The sequence below is a fragment of the Zonotrichia albicollis genome, chromosome 9 (assembly GCF_047830755.1).
Source record: "Zonotrichia albicollis isolate bZonAlb1 chromosome 9, bZonAlb1.hap1, whole genome shotgun sequence".
Taxonomy (NCBI): domain Eukaryota; kingdom Metazoa; phylum Chordata; class Aves; order Passeriformes; family Passerellidae; genus Zonotrichia; species Zonotrichia albicollis.
Window position 1 is genome coordinate 25,020,179 of NC_133827.1, and position 23,456 is coordinate 25,043,634.

The 23,456-nt window shown below is 39.6% G+C and overlaps 1 protein-coding gene across 8 annotated transcripts in view; it reads right to left on the reverse strand.

The window, feature by feature from the left end:
- Positions 1 to 1,183: 1,183 nt before the first annotated feature.
- PAX3 (paired box 3) overlaps positions 1,184 to 23,456 on the reverse strand; it is a 77,504-nt gene continuing 55,231 nt past the window's right edge. For all 8 annotated transcript variants that reach the window (XM_074547040.1, XM_074547045.1, XM_074547044.1 and 5 more), the window contains 4 exons: positions 15,663 to 15,828; positions 14,356 to 14,570; positions 3,343 to 3,589; positions 1,184 to 2,812 (listed from right to left, as the gene is read on the reverse strand). In XM_074547040.1, the coding sequence (XP_074403141.1) occupies positions 2,778 to 2,812; positions 3,343 to 3,589; positions 14,356 to 14,570; positions 15,663 to 15,828 (663 nt within the window). In that variant the 3' untranslated portion in view covers positions 1,184 to 2,777. The remainder of the gene's footprint in view (positions 2,813 to 3,342; positions 3,590 to 14,355; positions 14,571 to 15,662; positions 15,829 to 23,456) is intronic.

Consider the following 23,456-nt stretch of genomic DNA (forward strand, 5'->3'; position numbering starts at 1 on the left):
TCTGGTTTCCAATCTCTCCTGCTCTGCATTAGGCTCTCACACAGGAAAGTGCTTGGGGCACCCTTGAGAAGAGGATGGAGCAGTCAAAATGCCCAAAATTCCCTAATGTGAGGTCAGTGAAGCACTTCAGTGGGATTGAGGGGATGGGGAGAAATCACAGCTCACCCAGCCCTGCAGCTGCTGGAACAGAAAAGGAAGGTGACATTTTTCAGTCACCCTGCAACAAGGGTACACTCTGCCTGGGAAGGAGCACTCATCACCCAGTTCCAAACTGTGCAAGCAAGCAGGATTCTATCCAGTGGTTTACAGGAAAGGGATTGCAAGTGGGAAATAGAAGTTTACATGGCCTTTGCAGCAAGGACATGAGGCCCCTGCCAAGGGCCAAGTCCTGGGAAGCAACATTGAAAAAAATCAGAAAAAAAAAGCAGTTTGGAGCAGGGAATAGGTGCTAATAAGACAGTTTTAAATTTCAATTGTCTCAGAAGTTAAAAAGTGTATCAGAGAAACAGAAATTGGAAAGGAAAAAAAAAGACATCTCTTTTCCCCATTTTTAGTGTCCTCTGCTCAAGAAATACATTCCTTCCTTTTCTGAGGGAAAAGGGCTAGACTTAAAAGAACAAAATAAGAATAAAATGCACACAGAAAAAAAGGCAGAAAGAAATTAAGGTGGTTACATCCCCTACAAAATAGTGAGGAAATTAAATGTTCACCCAGCCTAGGGTGAAGTAAAATTCTCTTGCACACAGATTTGGCACTAAAATTTACTTCACTAATTTTGAAGGGTCTTCCTCATGTTACAATCAGTTTGTGTGTAGGCCTATTAAGAATTCTTAATAGGAAAAATTAATATAGGAAAAATAAATATAATTCAGGACAGATACCTCCCATAACTGATTACCAAGTCCCTACATTTTCTGAAGCCATCCCAGCTGCCATGCTTGTGCTGGGTTTAAACCTATGCTATTTCATTTTGAATGCATGGCAAGGGCTTTTCCCTTGTAGGGCAGATGCACTACTGGTACCCACAGCACTCAGAAAAAGCAAAGTTCTTTATCTCACCCACAGCCAGCCACACACAGAGTTCCACATGGCACACAAGCAGCACCTGGGCACAGAGGCTGCTCAATGCCCCCCCAGGCCAGCATGTGTGCAGAATACACTCATATAATGAATACAGGCTGCGTCGAAGATAACATGGTTTATTTCTTCATGATATTCAGATTAAAATGTATCAATGTATTTATCACAATACTACATTTTAGGACAAAATCATCAGTGCTTTGAAAGTCTTCATAATGTTTATTCATTATAAATAGTAAATATTTACTGAACTTTTTACATGAAAGACATTTCTTTTTTGTTTTCTTTTTTTGATTTTTTTGTTTGTTTGGGTTTTTCTTTTTTTTACAACACATTTTGTTGTAGAGGCTGCAACACAAAGATAATATTTCATTTTTCCATCACCCTTAAGACCGTTGTGTGAACTAACCTCTGTACTGAACCTAGTCTAACTCACTACTTCATAGTCCTTAACTCTAAAAGGAATGTATTTGTGTTCTGCCTCCCTCTTTGTTCCAAGAATAGAGAGAAATAAATAATCCCACCTTCCATCGTCCTCTTCCTCTCAACATCACAAAACACAAATTTATTGACATTCTAAAATGTCACGATGCAAACTTCTTGTAAACCTTGGTTCCTATAATTATACTGTCTATATTGGATATTGCTGTATAATTTAAACAGATGTCTCAAATACAGGTCCATCTCTGTCTATGTCCTGTACAGCACTAAAAAACATGTAAACTTAATAATTTCTTCCTATTGTTTCCTGAAGATGACCTTTAAGTCATGATTAGCAAGCTGGATTTCGGTAATCCAGCAGACTGCAACATTTCTGTATTTTATCATCAGGAATTATGCACTGCAAAAATAAAAGTACCTGCAAAAATATAGTTCTGATTCTATATCTATGACTTTGGATGATCCCAAAGTTTGTGTGAGGTACACAGTATTGCACATTGCTAGGCAGTTATGAAAAACCAGTCGCGTTGTTGGTGGGGCTTTTTGTCTCCCATATTTGTTTAAAAAGGTAAAACACACTGGGAAAACACATACAAAAAGGTAAAATCTGGGTTTCATGTTACACAAGATCTCTTCTCTTGGTAAAGCCAAACCTGTGAGTGACATTTATTGACAAGGTGATTATAAAGCACAGCAAGGTAACCAATGAGTTGCTCGGGAAGTCTTTCACACTTATCCAGCTTCCTAGGGACTGTGGCGTTTCCTCTTGATGGCAATTTCCAGTGTGTACAGTGAGAGGCTCTTCCAACCTTGCTTCAGAAACTGAGCTGTTTTAAAGTTAGAGTAAAGTCAGCACTGGATGTCAGATGAGTCAGACTACGCAGAGCTCAACTGCTCTAAGTTTAGTTTCAAAATGTTCCATTTGTCCCAATCAATGCACATTAATTTCAACAACAACAAAAAAATGGAATGTTTGCCAGGCTGTGATGTTAAATACTGCTCTGTTTTGTATACCCACTCATAATGAAGCATGTCACATTTATTCATTATTGCTTTTGGCCTTTGTCTTCTGTATAGCTTTTTCCAGCCTTCAAAAATCTACTAAAAGCTATGACTGGAGAGAATATAACAAGCTTGTTTCTCTCAGTGGGACTGCCCCAGTTTAGGCTGCAGTGTGTTGAGAAGATCCCTCATATCCAAGCCTTGGAGTGGGACCGGAAAACAAGACCAGCTTTAACTTGAAGTGGACAGTTCATTTATGCAATATCTGGCTTCAGATAATGAAAGGCACCTGCAAAAAAGCAAAAGAAGCTTTTTAAGTCATGCTGTGACAACCTCACAGCATGGGGCCATGCCAACTACAGGTTGACAATGTCATATTTAATACTGATATATCAAAGGCAAGGGACTAATATTTTTATTCCTAGGACAAGTTTGACAAAACTCTATGTATCTGGGATTATATACTGTAATGATTCTTGAGCTGACCTCATTAAGAACATGTGTTTCTAATAGTGGAATGCCAGCGGTTATTTCATTTTGGACAACTCTTATGTTTTACCTAATGGCAATCAGGTTTCATGTCTCAACAATTAATAACATCAAGATGTTGTTGACATCACTTAAGAAAATAATTATGCGGCAGAAATCCTGCTTGAACAATCAGCTATCTCACCAGTGCCTGGCTTTGAGGAGAAGTAGCAGTGAGCCCTGAGGATCTCTGCTCAGAACTCCCTTCCTCACAGACAGACAGACAGACGGACGGACAGCAGAGGCTATGGGCAGCTCAGCGCCCTTCCCAGTGCAGTGTGCCATACTCACTTTGGCCGTACTGGCCGTACTGGTAGCCCGTGACGGGGTCCATGCTGTATCCCGTGGTGCTGTAGGTTGGTGGGCAGTAGGACTGGGATGTGGGCAGGCTGTCTAAGCTCTTCATGTGCTCTAACCTCTGGCTGCAGCTGGCTGACACAGTGGTGGTGGGCTCCAGGCCCCCAGTGAGAGGGGACAGGGCATAATCAGTTTGGGGCTGGTGAGGCACACCACCGTGGTTAGTCAGGAGTCCCATTACCTAGAAAGTAGAAAAATAGAAAGAGTTAAAATAGATTAAGAACTCCATTGCTTACAGAACCACAGAAGTTCTCAAATCTATAATTTGATTTCCTAAACCAGGTAGACTTGATACTTGAACTGTGCTTTGAGTAGCTAATCCCAAGAGGAAGTAGAATTCGGTTGCATCATCCACCAAAAGAAAATCTGATGGCTAGCAAGCAATAAGACATGATACTGGGGCAAATAAGGAATAAATTTTAACTTTTATGGTTTTAGAGCGCCTGATCCCAGCCCCAGCTGGGAGTTCTGCAGATGTTTATTCCTTGAGGATGAAATTATAAGAGAATAAAAAGAGAACGAAGTTTAACCATGATGTCCTGCATGATCTACAAACATAAAAAGCTGTGAAAAAGCTGACACAATTTTCTTCTCCAAGATCAGCAACCATTACAGTGAAATCAGTTTGGAGCATATCCCAGTACCACTACTGGTGGAGGTAACAAAGAACACCACAGAATCCTGATGTTCTGGGGTTGGGAAAGGGGCAGAGCAGCTGTACCCCCACTGCTGCATGCCCTGTGAGCTGTAAAAAAGTGAGTGTGCAAGAGTAAAGTGCTGGTTATTGTCAAAGCAGTTATTGATTCCAACATCTGAGTTAGAGGACACAACAGAAAGGGTCAGGCACTCCAGAGCAACTTCAAGTCAGCTGTGACTCCTTTAGTAAACTGCTTCTACAGGGACAGTTACGAAATCAGTAGCTGAAAAGGGTTTACTGGAAAATACATGCTTGTCCCTAAAAAAGCCCAGCCCCCCGGGCCATCATTTCCAGTAGAAGAGCAAGAAATAATTTCAAAAGCATCTGCATTTTCAAGCACAGAACTACAGTGAAAAGTTTTTGTTGTACAAAAATCTCTCCCACTACAAGTTGGTAAGCATTTCCTCTCCTGGTACACCACTGCAGAACATTTTAAAAATAAGTGTATGACTGAGATTTGCTTACTTTTTGCTGAAATAAATTGCACTTCAGAGCCTGACAAGCATTCTGCAGCTTCTAATAGGCGGGTGACATACAGCTTCTGCCAAAACTGCATATTGTGATCATTTACAGGCTGTTCTTAATCCAAAAAGGCATTACAATTTTCTGACACGTGCTATTTGATAATCATTTTGCTTTGCAGCAATTCTTGCCATAAACTAAAGAAAGTTTTTTAAAAATTGAGTCTATTTTATATAGACTAAATTAAACCTCATAAAAACAGATCTGTTTCCTGAGGTTCTGATGCTCCTCCTGAAATTGTACTTATTTTCCATCACAAACTAAAAATTATTGTTATTGCAGGGAGCTTGTGTTTCCAGCTCTGAGATGTTTGCTTTTTTGTTGGCTTGGGTTTTTTTCTTACTAAACAGATGAAATATGATCCAGAGACAGTGATTTGGGTAGGAAAGAAGACCTACCCAGTTTTTACACATCTGATTAGGAAAAGAGCATGAGGTAGAAACAGAGCAGCTCAAAAAGAGAAACCCAGATCCCTGCATTGAAAACACAAAATATGTTTGCATCAAATGCACCCAAGATATCTCACTGAAAAAAAAATGCTGAGAAAGAAGTTCAGTAACTACATATAGCACAGGAATGTTCACTTTTGATTCACTGGGCTGAAAAACATGAGTTTAACCAGTGGTATTTGTTGAATGTTTCACAAACTGAAGTATTCATACAAAAACAAATTACAAAATATATTTAAAGACTGCAGTCAGATATTGCAATCTTATGACTTTTAAATGGTTTTTTATAAACTTTTGTTTATAAAAACAAGATGAATTTGGATTTAGTATGTAAGATATTTTCTATTTAATTCAACAAATACATTCAATGCCCAAAACCTGTTAAAAGATAATAATTTTTCTTAATAAATAATAACAAATATATAAATAAATAATTATAAATAATAATAAAGATAATAATTGTGGTTAGTAATAAAAGAACTCTGAAATCACCACAGATTGAAAAGTCATGTTATCTGTACATTTTGTGCCAAAACTCCCTAAAAGTTGAAAGTACTGGGCTCTCAAGTTTTTGTTCAAATAATTCATTGTGAAAACTTCAAAATTCCTATTAATTTAGCAAGCTTTTCTCTTTCAGAATTTCAAAATATTTTTCTTATAACTTTGGAATGTGATACGGTCCAAAATGTAGCATGGTTAATGACCTGACATGCATCAGCAGGACACAGCATTAGAACCTATGTTCATTCCGGTTATATTAATCCTTGTCCTTTGAAATTAACACTAGTAGAGTTAAAAGAGAAAGAACTAAAAAAAAAAATAAAGATATAACTTAAACATTTACATTGAAAATTACTACTTTGGGAAATATTTATGTTGGCAGGAGTGTAATGGTTTTGACTACGGTTTAAATTGCACAGGGGTTTGTCAGAAATCTCCAGTGCACAACCCTTTGCATTGCCGTGCAGGGCCAGTGTGACACCGACATTTGCAGGGCTTCACCACGTTTGGCTCCAAGTTCAAGAGCAGAGAGAAGGGGCTGGGCTGCACTCATGTCCCAGGGGGGCTCCTCTGTGCCTCAGGGCTCTCACATCGCTGCCTTGGCTGCCAGCACTTTTAGAACCAATTGCTAATTTGGGTAAGTAACTATTTTACCAAATGCGGATTTCAACTAGAGGTTTGTTTTAATTTAATGTTTTCAATAGAATAAAGCCCGAGACAAAATTTGGACTATGCCAGCAAAAAGAGGGAGCTCAAAAACTTTTGGATTGGAAGCTATTTTAAAATTGGAGATTTGTCTTGGAATTTAAACTGAGTCCATACAGAATCTCAAATGTCACTCAAACATCAGTAGCAACTCTATTTGGATTGAGATTTCTTTTCTTTGGCAAAATGAAAATTAGCATTTAGTGAGATTAACTTTTTAGATTAGATTATAATTAGGCATAATTTTATTAAGTGGCTGTGCACCTAGTAAATATTCTGGAGCAGAACTCACTGAGCTGTCTGTCTCTGAGCTGGAGAAAACTGATGTCTGAACAGTAACCAACTTCCCAGAAATATCTTCCTCAGAGGCCTTCAGAATCATCCTGCAGTTGATTAGTATCTAAATAATTCGATTTTTGGTCATGTCTGTTTTGAAAGCTCCAAGGGAAATAGCCCCAGGGCAGGAGCCTTTGCTACGGTATGTGCCATGACCTTCTCACCCATACAAGGAGTTACAGGAAGGGCATGGCTAACTTTCACCTAATCAATTAGAAATCCATTAACAGGCCATGTCTGCAAGTTGCTCAGCATCCTCAGCTTAGCTGCACAGGAGACACACAAGGATCTGGATTTTGCAGCTCAGATCTTCTGTGGGTATGAAGCAGAATAGTTCTAAGTAAACGGATATGATTGCTTTATAATAGTTAAGGTAGAAAATAAAGTTATTCAATCTCTATACCATCCAAATTACTGGAAAATATGTGCTTCCTTCTAAATCACTTTGGGAAAGCTAAATTAGTAAGTATCAGCCTCACTGACCCAGAATCCAAGGGCAGAGCTAACACTGCATTAAAGTGATACAATAGCTATTCTATTTCTTTTAGAGAAAACTCCCATAAACACAAAACAAAAATCAGATTGAAGTTTTTTAACTACATATATTTTGCTCTCACCTTTTACAAAACACACATAGGAATGTTAAGGCACAGTCTTTGTGCTTATACAATAAAATACAGTATACAATTGATTAAATCACTCTATTAGAAAACAAACGTGAAATTAGGAATAAGTAAAGGGAACACAGTGGATTGCTCCAACCAAAGTCTGCAGGAAAGTTTTTAGAGAACACATCTGAAGCAACCCAAAATATTCATTAGGACAAATCCCTTGCTGGTGGAGTCAGCACAGAATCACCAGCTGAGGGTACCATCGAGAAAGAGAAATCGAGGGATGAAAGCCTTAAAGGCATGAACACAATGTCTGGTCCATTATCAGCTGCTGGAAAATAATTCTATTATCACCAAAATAAAGGCCATTAAACTACATTTTTAAAAAGCTTATTTTATTGAAATGAAACATTCTGGCTGTTAACATGGTTAGTATTTGAGAATGTAGGACCCTCCATAGGCACAATAAAATTCTCATATGTTTTAATTCATTTACGCATGCTTGTGTTTAATGTGCTTTGTGACCATGCCTGCAATTAATATGATTTATGAGAAAAGAACATGTGCAATATTTTTTTGGGTACAGTGATACTATTTTTCCCCTCCTGTGAATGAAAGATTTAATGAAACAGCTCAAGGAAAACGGTTGGCAGTTAACATATTAAGTTGAACTGACAGAACCATGAGTAAACTTTAGCACCGTTAATGATATCCTCTTATCTGACCCTGACACATTTGCAGCATGTAATTTACAGAAGCTCTGTCCAGGGAATCTTGACAAATGCTCCTAACGATGTCAGGGCAATGTTCCATTCTAATGTAAAACAGATGTGGGTCAGATACCCTCATTCATCACTAACACTGAAAATTTTAAACTCCTTCCGAGATGAATGGCATTACCTGCTGTTAGCTCTCTTCACTGTAGAGAAATCTCTCAAAAAACAAAATATTGCATAAGAAAGAACACAAAAAAAGGATTGTTATCACTCACTATAATGAGTGGTTTTAGAGGATTAATTAAAGTTAATTAGCTATATGGATCTATAGCTATAAGATCCTTGAACCACACTGCTGATTCATTTTATATATATGAATATTTCTATTGAATACAAGAAACCTGACAGAAAGCAATTTTTTGCCAAATGGCAAGACCTGGCAACAGCATCCTTGGTTAACGAAAATAAGAGCAAATCTACTGACTTTGGACATTGATGATCTGATGCTCTGCATACTCATATCAATGAGACCTGATACTGATTTCACACCACCAGGTACCACTGGTACCTACGCTGGAATTAGAGAAGGTGCACTGGTGCTCATTTAGGATAATTAAGAGGATAACTTGATTCTTTCATCAAATACATTTTTACCTACAGACAATTGCCAATTTTCAAAGCATTATTACAGTCTATCACAAAACTCATGTCTTTTTCAAGTGCTATATCACAGAGTCCTGGAACTTGGTAACATCACCAAAATAGTTCTAAGATCAGCTAATTCTTGAGCCCCTGAAAAGAAACCAAAGATCACTGAAAAGGCAAAACAAAGCTCAAAGATGAACATATAATTTATGAATATATAAGCATATCTATGCAATTAAACATCTCCCAGCTTTTTCAGGCAGCCCCAGAGACTGGAGTCTCGTGACTTTAAATGCTCAACTATGGCAATATTACTCAAAAGAATTCATAACAAGCCTAAATTTGGTATTAGGTTGCTCTTTGCCTGTGTACTCTCCACCTTCTATTCAGCCCCAAACACAAAAGAAGGATTCTGGCTATTCTGAACACCAGCCCAGCTGTCACTAGCTCAGCTCTCACACACCTTCCCTCAACAATTGGGATGTATGGATTTGTTATGGCTGAAAGCAAAACAAACCAAAAGAGAAAAGTTAAGGTGGACATTCAAAAAGATACAGTTTAAACAGTCACCTGTTTATTTTTCTGCTCTATTAATGTATTTAATTAAATGTTATTTACAAATATATACTTCTATAAAATATAGAATACTTTATATAAAATATTAGTATATAAAATAAATAATACATATAAAATAAATATAAATATAAAATAAAGAATACTTGTAGTTATTTTTTACTCACTAACAATTACAATACTATTGAGTCTCATCTATTTTGCTCAGAGAAACAAAAAATAATAAACCCCATTGTCTGAACTTTAAATTTAAAAAAAAGAAGAAAGAACAAAAACTCGTGGTCATGAAGATTTTATCATGTGAATTAACTTTCTTACTCATTAAGGAATCCATGCCCTGTCTTATGTTCTTGGGTCAATAAGCAAAGAGCTCTCAAAGCCAAGTGCATCGTGCCAAAGATCATAAGCTTCTCATTGCTGTGGGACTTGAACTCAGATGAAATGTTTCTGTGGGCAACCAGCTCAAGGTAATCCAACAGAAGGTATGGGGAAAAGTATAATGAATTAATAGTTGCTTTTTTTCATTGCTCTTGTCCCCCTTAATGAGGGAATGAAAACTTTTAGCCCTGGTTCCTGTGGCTCCCCTAAAAACAGAGTTAATAAGACAACATGAACATATCTAACTGATTCGACAGCTGCCATCGGTTCCATACGTCAGTTTAATGAAAACCAAGTGCTCTCAACGACTTTAGAGAAGCCCATTGCCTAAGATCCACCTCACCAAAAGGAGTTACAGGGTAACTCTGAAACTCAGGCAGTGAAATGTTTTGACAGTAGAAGAAAGAAACCTTGAAAGAGCTTGCCTCTTTACTACTGTTCATGGAAAAGTTTGGGATTTTCTTATCAAGATTATTCCTGAGCTCCAGGTAATGGCATGAAACTGCAAACTTTGTTAAAGACTGTTATGATCTCCTACACAGCCAATTCAATATTCAATCCACTTCCCATTTTCAAACTGCAGCCTTTAAAGCTACAGGTTTGATTCAATTATGAGGGAGAAGGCAAGGAAGAGGAAACAGCAGATCTGAGAAGTTTTCTAGAGGGCAAGGAGGAAAAACAATTATGCCTAGCAGGAGACAGGTTACATGTGTTTGTTCTTCTCCTGGTAAAATCTTAAAACTGAAGTGCTGTTTAAGCCTGGATTATCCTAGGTTAAACAGGTTAAATATCCTACAGGTTAAATACAGGAAGCACACAAACTCACAAAGCAGGGTATTGCTGCTCCACCTGGATCCACATCAGCCAGAGCAGCACCCTCCAAACCAGCAAACTGCCTGACCTGGTGTAGGGCAAACTCTGCTGCCCTGACACTAATAAAAAGCACATGAGGAGGTCAGGGGATGCTGATGTACACCGGAAAAGCCTTTTTCCTTATCTTAAATGAAGCAGCTCAAAATACTGATATCCTGTCTTTAAAACAATCTGCCCTTCACCAAGACCATCCACCTGCAGGTGGGAGACAAGTGTTTCTGCAGTCACTGCTCTGCTTCAGAGCAAAAAGCCAGTGATGGCCACTAATCATAAAGTGCCATGCCAATCCAAAGCATGCCTAAGTCCTGTGTACATACATTAGCATCCAGATATGCTGTCCCCTCATAATTCTGAGTTAAAAAACATTTGTTAAAAGAAAATTCACTGAGCAACTAAAACTTAATTTGAAAAGGAAATACAATATTGCCATAAATGTATTCATGAAAGGCAAGAAGCTGCATAATAGGCATAGAAAACATAAAAATATGCAATTTACATATATTACACACTAATAATCTCTTTTCTGACATTATATTTAAAGAGCCCTGGCTGAGATGGCATGCTTGCAGTTGAGTTGCTTTTTCATGAAATACAAACACTCCAGGCTGCCATCTCCCCAAGACATTAATCCCTGACTTTTTTCAGCAAAAGTCAACCCATTGCATGCCTGCAAGACAGAGGTTCTCTCACCACATCCAGGTAGTAATGAATAAACCAGATGAGCAAGGAGAATAATCAGTCATCTGAAGGACTGCTGCAGATCTTGTCTTGATGTTAAAAAGTATTAAACGAGGCGGAACTCTTTCTGTTCTCTTATATTTTTAAACAAGATCAACAACTTTTTCAACACCCGACTTGCAAGACAGGTATGTAGTGGAGCATTTTTCTTCCTAGAACTGAGAAATACAGTCCCCTCTCGTGCCAAAATTCAAGGCTAACACAATAAAAATAAAATAGCATCACCCTCAGTGTCTCTGATTGTCTGCTACCTTCATCAGTGATTGCCTTAAACACCATATTTGTCCATCATATTCAAGAAAAAAGTTAGAATGGAACCATTCTACATAGAAAATAAAGCTTCCCTGGTGTCTTTGTGTCAGACCCCCATTTGTAATAAATTGATGACAAAGAGGGGAGAGAGGTTTAAATCTGCTAAGAATAGAATCCTGTGTATCTTAGTATTAGATTTCATTCTGTATGTTCTAAGGATGGGGTTTTTTAATCACAAAATATTATCTGGGCTTCAGACAAAGCCCCCCTTCCCCCTCCCTGCTACAGCCACCATAAATTCAGCTTTAGACTCAGTTTGTCAGGAGCACTTGCCAGCAAGAGACACATGGATGGGTGGAAACATTATGTTAATTACTCACACCCCCAGATTTATTGTGGTCAAAAATGCACTGGCTAGTAAATAGACCCTCTCTCTTTCTCATCTAAATTCCATGCACACAGGCAGGGCAGTGCATCATGCCCACTCAGCAGGAAAACTCCTGTTTCCCTTTTTCATGAAACCCCAAATGCAGAGCTGGCTTTCAACTTTACCTTAGCTCAGCCTCTCTTCCAGCACCTCAGGAAGAGCCCTGAGGAAGCATGGAGAGGGGATGCACAGTGACACACCCCACAACTAAGGGACATATCACACACCAACACTGTGATCAGCAGCTCAGGCTCCTTTGGGCATCAAGAGTTTCACTGGTGTGCTACAGTCCCACAATTTGCTGCACACAATTTACATGTTTCAGGCTGTATTACTGCTTTATATAAACACAAAATCTGTGTCACTTTATACATCTCTACATTTTAGGCATGTCTCTAACTCATTCTTTAGGCACCAAAATCGATATAGAGGAATTGTTGGCAATGCCACATGAATTCAGGTCTGGGTTTTTAATGTGTTTTCTTGATGGGAAGATTTTTAAGATCTGTTGAAGGTAATCATTTAGTTGCCAAGAAGTTGTTCCAAATCTAAATGGATATAAGTAATCTCCTCTATGCACTGAGCAAGGAAAGCATGAGGTCAATTTTAAAGGGGTCAGCATCCCCTAAACCCAGCTGTACCTGTTAGTAGAGCTGCTGGACACAGCCAGAAGTGCTAAGCACTGGGTTAGAAAAAGGCTTCAGAAGTCTAAGGAAAACAAATTAACAAACAATAAAACAACAGAAGTCTCCTAGGGTAAAGACAGGGCTAGGTGTAAAAAGGACAGAATCTCCTTTTGATTACATCAAACCTCAAATCAGCAAGACTTTGGCAGGAGGAGAACTGGCCTCACATTTTTGTCCCATTTCACCCAGCCATCACAAGATTTCTTTGCTGTTGTTGCGCTCCACTTCTGGGTCACAGACAATAAAAGCTTTGTGAAAGGGGAAAAAAAGAGATCACATTTTCCATAGCCAGAACCAACACACATTTAAACTGACACTAACAACTAATTTTTATGTATTAACATTGAAAACCCGATAGATAATTATGTCAAAAATGTGGAAGTCTTGCACACTATGAAACTAGCCATTAAAAAAAAAAAAGAAACAACTAATATAATGTCATGGATTTTGATGAAGTTTGCATTTAGAAATCAGAATTCTTTCAAACAAAATCTATTCAAGTCTTGTTGGAAGTACATCCGTTTGTTTTTCTGTAGGCATTTTTTTCTGAGGTTTCAAGCCATGAAGTTTTGTACCACACTCCATGCTATAGGAATCTGTGAATCTTAATTACATTTACCGTTACAAAAAAGGGTTTATGAACTTTTGCCTTTGGGCAAAAATGTTTATTTCATTGCCTTTGTTATTCATTCTTTTCAACTCTAGAGCCTTTGAACTTTTCAGCTGCACAGAGTTATCACCGTTGCACAGGAACCAGGAACTGCACTCCCGAGATGCAAACCACAAGTTGAAGAAAATGAAGGAGGCAAAGATATATGAGTCGTTATTTTGGCCACCCTTTGTGCCATTAAAATCTCATTTTCTGCCTATTAGAATGCCCTCTCCCTTGCTTAGGCAGTGGTGATAGTCAGTGATTAGTGTGTAATTGAGTATAATTGTCTTTTCACTTTTCATTTGTGTCATTCTGAGCTTCCCTCTGTTTTTCTAACCACTGAGAGGAAAAAAGGGTAGAAAGCAGATAAAGCTGTTAAAACTCTCACTTTCAGCCCTGAAGAGATTCCTGATTGTAATTATAGATTGCATCTTCTTTGTGACTCCTCATAATTTAGTGGACATCTCTTTCCAAGCACCTGGGCAAAGCGCTTGTTAATAAAATAGACTACCATCTATTCAAGCTTTAACTAATAATGTCAGCTTCAGACAGATGCCGTGTGTAGGAAAATGTAACCAATCTTTTGACACTCAATTATCAAGGCAATTTATTAACCTGATTTCCTTAAAAGAGCTCACGCAAATTAGAAAAACAATTATGGTATTCATGCATTTATATATTGCCAAAGAGCAGTAATACTTCTAATTTATGTATTTATAACTCGATTACAGCTCATCTCAATACACATTGCTCAGTCCTTGGAAGTCTTCTCATACAACTTGCCCATAATTTTCCTGGACAACTTGGTAAAATCTTGATGATGTTATTTTAATGAGATATTTTCTTCACAGAAAAAATACAAGCTCTGTTTTCTGTACCTAGCCATGGATCTGCAGGAGAAGAGCAGTACATTACAAATGCTCGACAACTGGATGCAAACATGAAGTCTGCATGATTCCATTATAAATCAGTTGAAATTAAATATAAGCTATGACTCTTTATTCAGCCAGTAGAAGGAAAAAAAATTAAAACAAAAAAAAAGGAAACTAGCAAACTGAAATCATGTGGCTTATATAAAGAATACATTATGGTTTAAATTTGGCAATTCATTATACTGTGGCCTGAGGGAATAGACTCTTTGGTTCTGGTATACAGCAAATCCTCTGTCTGAAAACACAGGACTGACCTGAGGTGAGAGGCCATTGCCAATGGCAGGGTTCATGGGATTGGAGGGCCCGGACGGAGGCACAAAGCTGTCTGTATAGCTGGAAAATCCGTGCCTGGTGCTGGGCAGGCAGTAGGCAGAGCTGCTCTCAGGGTTCGAAGGGAGGCTGCTTTGGTGTACAGTGCTTGGAGGGAGAGGCTGAGGTCTGTGGACGGTGCTGCTTGGATCAGACACGGCTGAAAGCAGAAGAAATATGTTGATGTGTTTTCCTCCTTGATTCTGGCATAATAAGTTCATTATGTGAAGCTCAGCTTAAGAGAACTGCATCAGAACCTGCATCTAAATACTGGTTAAGTAGAAAAGTAAAGCTATAATATTGCTGGATATTTAACCAGCCTGTCAGTTTACACAAAAAAATCCTAAACAGACTGTAAATACCATAACAACAGGCATGCAGTTTTCAGACAACCTTTAGTGAACACATATTGACAGCAATATTTTTTTTTAATATGTCTATATATAAAAATAAAGGAAAATATTTTATTTACTTATAAGACTGGCTTTCCTCTCCTGCTCACAGCTCAGAAATCCCACCATGGCTTGTATCAAGTCAAGCAATGGATGGGAGAAACCCTGGGCTTCGAAAAATTCCATCAATTAGAACCTCCACTGAGAGTTAGGATCCAAATCTCAAGGACGAAGCAATAAGACACAAACTATTTTATTAAATATTGCTCATAAGGTTTTTATTTAATACTAAAATCAAACAAAGCATACATTTGAGGGTCTGTTCCCTCCCACTCAAATCCATCAAAGATCACAGAATTTCTGATAACATTAAGAAAAATTTTTACCCTACTGAGACTGACTACTGACTGATGTGAGACAAGGTGGTCTGAATAGCTGTTTGTTCCACCCCAGAAATATTCAGAGTATTTACAGAAGTTCCAATGCTCCATCAATGATAGTCACAACAAAGACAGAGTGCACCTTTCTCCTTCTACATCACAGCAGACGTTTCCAGCAAAGGAGGCCAGTGCAGTGACAGGACAGAAATGAGTGTCCATCGCTTTACCAAAGCTGCATGCCTGCTGGGCAGAAGGTGATTATTCCTCTGGAGAGCACCCTTCCCATGGAACCACCCCTTTCTTGCAGCAAAACAAATCTCAGTTCTTACATGCTCAAAATAAACAGGCTTGCAGAGTCCTACCTGAGTCAGATCCTAAATTAGCCAACTCATTAAAAAAAGAAAATATTTCTACAGTGGATGAGCACAGGAAACCCCCCCAATAACACTATTTTAACCAAGTACCTGTGGGCTACTGTACCTTGGGGTATGGAGGTGGGTTGGTAGGAGGGCTCAGAGAGCTGGTACGTTGGCAAAGTTGGCATGGCACTGGGTGGGAAACCTCCAGGGATCAGATGGTTGAAAGCCATCAGTTGGTTGGCTCCTGCCTGCTTCCTCCATCTGGCACGACGATTGCTAAACCAGACCTGCAAATGTTTTAAACATGAACATTTGATTTCTGCACATTTAGTACAGATGTATCAGAAAGAATGGCATTGCATTTCAAACACGGGCAGTGTCTGAGATGAGGGGTGCAGAAGATGCACACTGAACTTAGTGCTCCTAGACAAGAAAGTTGCCCTTGGCACACATTTCCATGGTCCAACAGATTCAACACAGGAATTCTGATCCCTAGTTTCCTCTCAAATTCAGTCTCTCCTGAGAAAAAAGCTGTCTACTCTTTCAAGCTTTAGTGGTTTTAATCACTATCATTACTGCTCCAGATCTAATGACAAAGGGGAAACCTCTCCATTTAATCTAAGTGCCAGCCAAAGCTATTTCATCTGTACTGTATTGTCTTTAACTTGCTGACAAGTTAGTGGCATTGCTTAATGCACTGTTAGAAGGTGCAGATACTTATATTTTGGGATAATATATTGTCCTAATGACCAACAGAACTTCAAGCTTTTAATTAGAAAAATACAAGCCCCGTGTACAAACTACACAAATCCCTCCCAGCAAGTTTTCATCTGTTCACATATGTACAAAAGAGTAGGTCAGAACTTCAGTACTAGATTAGCATTTCAGAACCACTTTGAAATCCGTTCCCAGGACAGCACACCAACCAGATGGGGTTTGATTTTGTGGGATATTTTAGCTATAAATCTCCTTTTCTTCACATCATTCTCAGTTTGTGTCTTAAGCTTTCCAAGTCCTGCATAGTTCTTACTAAATCCAAGATACAAAGAGGCAAGACATCACAAATGCAGACATAATAGGAGCTGCAAAGCACATTAATTGTTAATTTTGATATTATAAGAATTTCGCACATCACAAATTGGAAGGGCAAAGAGTGCAGGAGTGCCTGGAGAAGGGTGAGGCACATTGCCTTGTTGTGGGGTCAGAGCAAGCTCCTGACTACAGCTCTCAACTCCATGGTGGAGCACTGAAGGAAAGAATGGTTGGTTCAGGTAACAGAGACTGCACACATTTGTAAACAAGCAGCCAGTTGCTCATAATCTTACACTCTAAAGCAGCTGTGGTGCTCATCTATAGATGCAATTCAGGAGATAAAACCTCAACTGAGTGTTAATACCTGATAAAGCAGATCTGCACAGCCTGTAAGGCAGCCTGGCCGGAAAGCCACTGAGGCACATTAGCTGATGAGGCACTTATAGATGTGTTTGTACAAGATGGGACTCAGATCTGTAACCCTTGAGCAAGCAGCCTTTGCTGGCTTATGAATCAGGCATCACAGACTGGGATTCTAAGTGTAACACCATTTATAAACCATGAGTGGCCCTCACACTAGAGGGTAACAACCTTTTGGGCTACACCGTGGCCTTCTCCTCTGCTTGCTTTTTCATGACAGGAATGGTGGGACTCATGGGGCCATCTGGTTTCTGCCATAGGCCATCTGTCACCATGTAGTTTGTTCTGACTTCATCCTCTTTTCAGAATGAGATGCTCAGTTCACACAGCTGCCTCCTCCTTTGGCTGCAACATCTACTCCTCAATTATACACTCCCACTCCAGTTTAAGATACAGGACAGAGGGATAGGTGGAGCTTGTGTTCTACGTCACAAATCCCTCTCTTGTTGTTTTGCTGTACATACTGACCCCCCCTGTCTCCACATGAACCATTTCTGAAAGCAGCTGGAAGGGACAAGGCACCGGGATGGAAATGCAAAACCTGCCATGAGCAGTAGCTGAGGATGGGTCCAGATTCAGCCTGTAGAGCAAGAAAGGGACCTTGCTAAAGATCCAAAGACACTTAGGAAGGATAATGGAGGTCAAAGAGTGACCAGGGAACAGCAAACCCTTGTTGTAATTAGCTGACCCAGGTCATTAACTCTGCCTTTTTGCCTTGACACTCTCTCTTCTTCAGGTCAAGAGGGTTATCTCATGATCTCCAAGTGCTTTGGGACCACGAGCAGAACTAGGCTACATGAATAGATTTCACTCAGGAAAGTGAGGTAACAAGATTTTATTTTCTCTACAGATAAGCATTTGCCTTCAAACTCCGGATATTTATTAAAACGAGTCAAATCCCAAACTTTAATTCAGTAGTAAGCAATTTGCCTAAATAACAAGTTTTCTTTTTTTATTTATGGTCAGATTTTTGGCTCATTTTGTAGACTCACATTTTTTCCACAACTGCAGCTGTGTATTAAACATCTCTGAAAGGAACACACCCAACAGTATCAAAAAGTCTGCAGCAGCCACAGAATGGACATCCTTGCACAGAGCTTTGTTGCCGCCTGGAGCCCCATTATACTGAGTGGGACTCTGCAGGGGCGCAGAAACAAGGCTGTGTACTGCCACTTCAGTCCTGTGTGATTGGGATGTGCCAAATGAGTGCTACTTGATGGGCACCTTTGTCACATGGCACTGGCACAGTCCTCTGGCACGGGCCTCTTGCTTTCCCTGGTGCCAGATGGCACCTGACTAGCGCCAGAGTTAGTCCAAAATTAACTCAGCAAAACCCCTTGAACAAGTTCAAAACTACAGAGGAAGCCTTACTGCCACTAATACCACACAAGTTCATCACTACAGAATAGTAGAGGCACATAAGAAAACAAAAATAAAAAAGCCACCAAATCAAGAAAAAGTTACTAAGAAATAAATAACTGAAACCTAAATAACTGAAACCTAAGTGTTTTATTTACATTTTATGTAATTCTTATTAAAATTAGTCAAATCCCATGCTTCAGAAGCTTGAACAGAATTATGAATGTTGAAGTCAGAACATATTCAGAATATGTTATTTTAACTGAAATTCTTGGGGTTTTTAAACATAATATTTCCCTTAGGCTATATTAATCATAATATTTCCCTCCATCAGTTGCCTTGGTCTTTTTCAAGAGTCCAGAATTTTTTTCATGTCTTAAATCCTCATGTAACATGAAAAATCCATGTACAATACTACCACTAAAGAAATCTTGAAAAACTTTGCTAATCTCAAGCCAAGATTTAAAAATAAATTCAGTCACCACAAGCCAATGTGTCGGCTTAGAAACATATTGTAAAAACCTGGGGGAATATTTTCTTTTGTTTATACATTTCCAATATGATTTAAATGCAATGTCCCCTTATGTGCAACAGATTTCAACTTCCACTAACATAACAAAATTCTCATCTTATGAGTGGCCTTTTCAAATATAGCAGGCCCCCATAGGATGCTCCTTTCTCCCACAACCTCCATTTGAGGGGCACAATCATCACCTGGCTGCAGGGATGCTTCCAGTACAGAGCAGCCCCTGGAGGAGATCCCAAGAGTCATCCTGTGAGAAAGTGCCACCCTGCAGTGGGCACAACAGAAATCAAACTCTAAACTATCTAAAAATGGACAGAGGAAACACAGCTTGGCTGAGGGACCCAAGCATTCAGAAACTATGTCTGCACAGAAGCCAAGTCACACTCACTTGTAGTGAAGCTTGGACTCCTCGGTTCCTATGTCACTTTCAAAGATGGAATGTAAATGATCCAGATGATTTGGAAACAAACTTGAATCTCAAAGTCTGGCCAACATTTATAGATCAAAAATAGAACTGAAGAGAATGAAATGCAGAACAAAATGGGGGGGAAAGCAGCACTTTAAGAACTGGAAGCTCCAGTTTTCCAAACAGCTGGGACTGGACTGACCCAAAAAGAAATCTCTCTGCCACAGAACGTAAAAAACTGTATTTTGCACCAATGTAGATGGATAAGGTGAACTAATGGGTTTCTTCCATCTCTATTTCCTTATATTTGGATCCTGCCTCTTATTATATTTTTTTCTTAAAGCCGTTTGCAAGTGCTCATGCCAATATCTTATTTTGTTGATCTCAACAGGATATTCTTTAGAAGATGCATTTATTCACTTGGGAACACACTAGTGTAATTAGCCTTGACATTTCGACAGACTGATCATAAACACAGAGTGCTCTATGTGCTTTTAAGGCAAAAAGATCTCTGATTCAACAGGGAAAAACATTCAAGATGTGAATGTTGCAAAAAACCCGTGGATATTTTGTTATACAAAGTCCTGACCATTGCAAGCACCAGTGCCAGAAACACAAAAGTTGAGAGACTGATATATTGTTAATGGCACTTCTAATTTTAGATGGATTCTAGATGGGGGGAGGGAGGAGTTGGTTTGGTTTTCCTCATGATATTTTTCATGGTAACTGCCTCCCCCACCCTCTTATTCTCCACCTCTCCCTTCCCACAAAATTCATGTGTTGAAAACAAAGTCTGACCATCCTGGAAGCCAGAGTCGGCGAATGTTCCACCAGGGAAAGAACGTGGGCTGTGCCAGAAGCAGCAGTGGTGCCTTGGGAAGGGAGGAGGCTGAAGAGAAAACTGCAAACACAGCTGAGCTCCACCAGCCCAGGCAGAGCTGACTTTGCTACCTTTGCAAAACACGCAGTGTGACTGCTACAGACACCTCCAGGGTCTGCTCCTGCAGTCCCTAAGATGCCAGACCTCGCTTACTTCAGCAGCCCTTCAAGGGCATGCAGAGGAAATAAGTTTCTTATCCTCCTTTTTCTTTGTTTTTGCACTAGGGTGAGTTTCCATCCTAGCTCACCAGGGTATTGCAGGGAGAGCACTGCCGGGGAGCAGCCACAGGATGAAGAAAGAGTAGAAACAGAATTGCATTTTAGCACAACTAGTTGAAAAATCAGCTTGACTGTGATATCTGCACACCCCCAGCCTCATAGGGATAAGGTCCACTGCATACAGATGCACACCATGTTTCCTCACAGCATCCCAAAGCCTGCTGAGAGCAGCCTGCCGTGGCCACCAGAGGGAATGTCACAAAGCTGGGGCTCCCTGCCTGTCAAAGCCTGCTCTTTATGGGCATGGGAAGTGATGCTGTTCAGGATACTACGAGTTATCAGTGTGCTAGAAACCAGTGTTCTTTGAAAACATACAGGGGGGAGGGAGAAGAGAATAAAAGGGGAAAATATACCAAACAAACCCCAAAACAAAACAAAGAAAACCTCACAAAAAAAAAAAATCGAAAACCAAAGAAAGTCAAAATGAAACCCAACACACCACACACAAAATAAAACAAAAAAAACCAACACAGACTAAAAGTCACTAGCCTGTGCCAAAGGGAATAGGGACTTCCAACTACCTCCCAATGTGATCCAACATGCTCCAATCTCTTAGGTTTCTTTGAGAAAACTTTGACTCAGTCCTACAAAAATACTTCTAAAACTCTGCAGCAGAATAGTTCTAAAAATTATTGAGTAATAAGCAAATTGAGCTGTGTATTTTTAAGTTAAAGTGACACTAATTAGAGCCCTTAGGCAGCAGGGACCAGAAAGAGACAATCAAAAATCACATCCCTCTTTTCCTTTATATTTAAAAATGTCCTCTTGGGCCCACATATGAATGCAGTTGGTTCATTTACCCATAAGAATTTCCCCTTTACAGGGGAGGGGGGACCTGCAATTACAGGGTTATCTGCTGCAATGATACACACAGCATTTTCTTTCTTTAGTTTTTTTATGATGCAAGAGTTTCAGTCACAAGAAAAGGCATCAGAAATCCTCCATAAAACCACATCAGGAATAACTAAAGATCTGATGAAAGTGAGTCTTGAGTGTTCTTGAATCCAGCCTGCATTCCTTTGCCCCATCTTCCCATAGGACTGGGCAGTTCAGTATATGCTCAAACCATTTCAGAGGTTTGAGGAAACTAAGACTTTTCTTTGGCACAGATTCCCCCTCCCCAGTGATTTCTCAGAGAGTGCTTTTCCCTGTTTTCTACTGAGAAAATACCACTAAAGCTGAGAAATTGGACTCCAGAGCCTTTAAACTTTACTACTAGCCCAAGAGCCATAACTTCTCTCACCTTTCCCCTTACTCCTCTCCAAACTCTTTCCCTCCCTGCACCACAGTGAGGCAAAGAAAATACTATCCAAGCACAACACTTAAAATAATTTTTTTAATAATTCTTCTTCTAGCTACTCAAGACATCTGAGCTCTTGGGACTTATTTGTTGAGGTTATAATAAAGTTTTTACAATAGCTAACAAGCTGATTACAAGCTTGACATGGGAACATTCAATTCCATGCTAGTAGCCTGGAGAGATGTGCCTAAATTTTCAGACATGCTCTGTTGATAAACAACTTTTTTTTTTTTTTTTTAATATGTCTTCAAGCAAATCAGTTTAAAGCTGGGATTTGGCTGAGAAGAAACTCTTCAGGGTGGGAAATAGTCATGATTCAGAATTATTCCTGACTTGCCCTTCTTTTTCACCATTATTCATGGACGAAAAAGAATCCAAACAAATTTTTCCTATTTCATTTTGGAATTAAACAGGGGAACCATGTGCCAGCTGCTTCTCACAGCAGGGCCTCCTGCCCCAAGGATCCATACAGCTGCGGCACTCCTTAACATGGTCCAAATACAATCCAATAAATGCCCCACATTTCTGGCAATTTGGGATGCCTGCCATCAACACACAGCCCCAAAAGATTTGCCAGCATGGCCAGCCCCTGTTGGCCAAGACAGGTTCCTGGCCAGCCACAGGACAAACCTGAACCTTATTTAAAAATCCTTTGCCAAAAGATTGACATAAACTCTCCCCGCCATCGATCTGAAACAGGCCCAAGCTGCTGCCAAAACTTGCCCAGTTTGTCTAGAAACAAGCCTGCTGTGGGAATCAAAGGTGGCCAGAAAAGACACTACCCCTTCATTCCTGATGCCGTAACTCCACAGCTCAGAAAGACTCCTTGATCTACACTGGAGATAAATTCACTTTTGAAACTTGCCTTCAGATTCTCAGTAAAAACAGGCCACAGACCTTAAGGGCCTGCACTGCAACATAATGATAGTTTTAATGAAGTTTTAAACTGGACCGGTAAAGTAATTTTTGCAATTTTTGCTCAAAACATGCAAATTTTTAATTTCACATTTCCAGAGTATCACTATTTATTTTTTTTTTAATTTTTAAAGGAAAGGTCCTCCTTTGGAACTGTGCTTATCTTTCTGAATTTTATTGATAATATCACAAGACCAAAGAACTCTCCTCTTCCATCTGCATCTAATGTTCAGAGAAGAGCAAGTGCCTTTGGGAGAGGCAGCAGAAGAGGTTTTCCTGGCTTATATCACATCTAGGTTCAAACATTGGGGGAAAACTCAACGGTCTTTGAGTGGAAAGGGGCTGCAGGAGGAATTGCAGGGAGCATTTTAACTCGTTCTTACACCCAGGGTTGAAATATTTACCATGATTACAGTTACACATCTCGTGACTCTTACAATGTGGAGTTTGTTGGAACACTTCTTTCCCCAAAAGCCTTTCCTGTTCCCATGATTAGGTACATAAATAACATTCACAGTGTAAAGTCTGTTTTCAGTTGCTTGTTGCTCTCAAAAAATTCCCCTTAGGGGCTGACATGTTCTACTCTTGATCCCAGACCAGAGGCAAGTTCTTTCCTCCACCTCCAAGCAACCAGGTTAGAAACATGCATTTGGTTGCCCTTCAGCAGTGGGAAAGTGAGGAAAACCACAATTCAGTGGTGTAAGACTCTTCCTTTCACGAGAGTAATAGACAGCCTCAGGGAACAAAAGGAAAGGGGAAGCACAGGGTGGCAGAGTAGAAAAAACAAAACATGAGATGC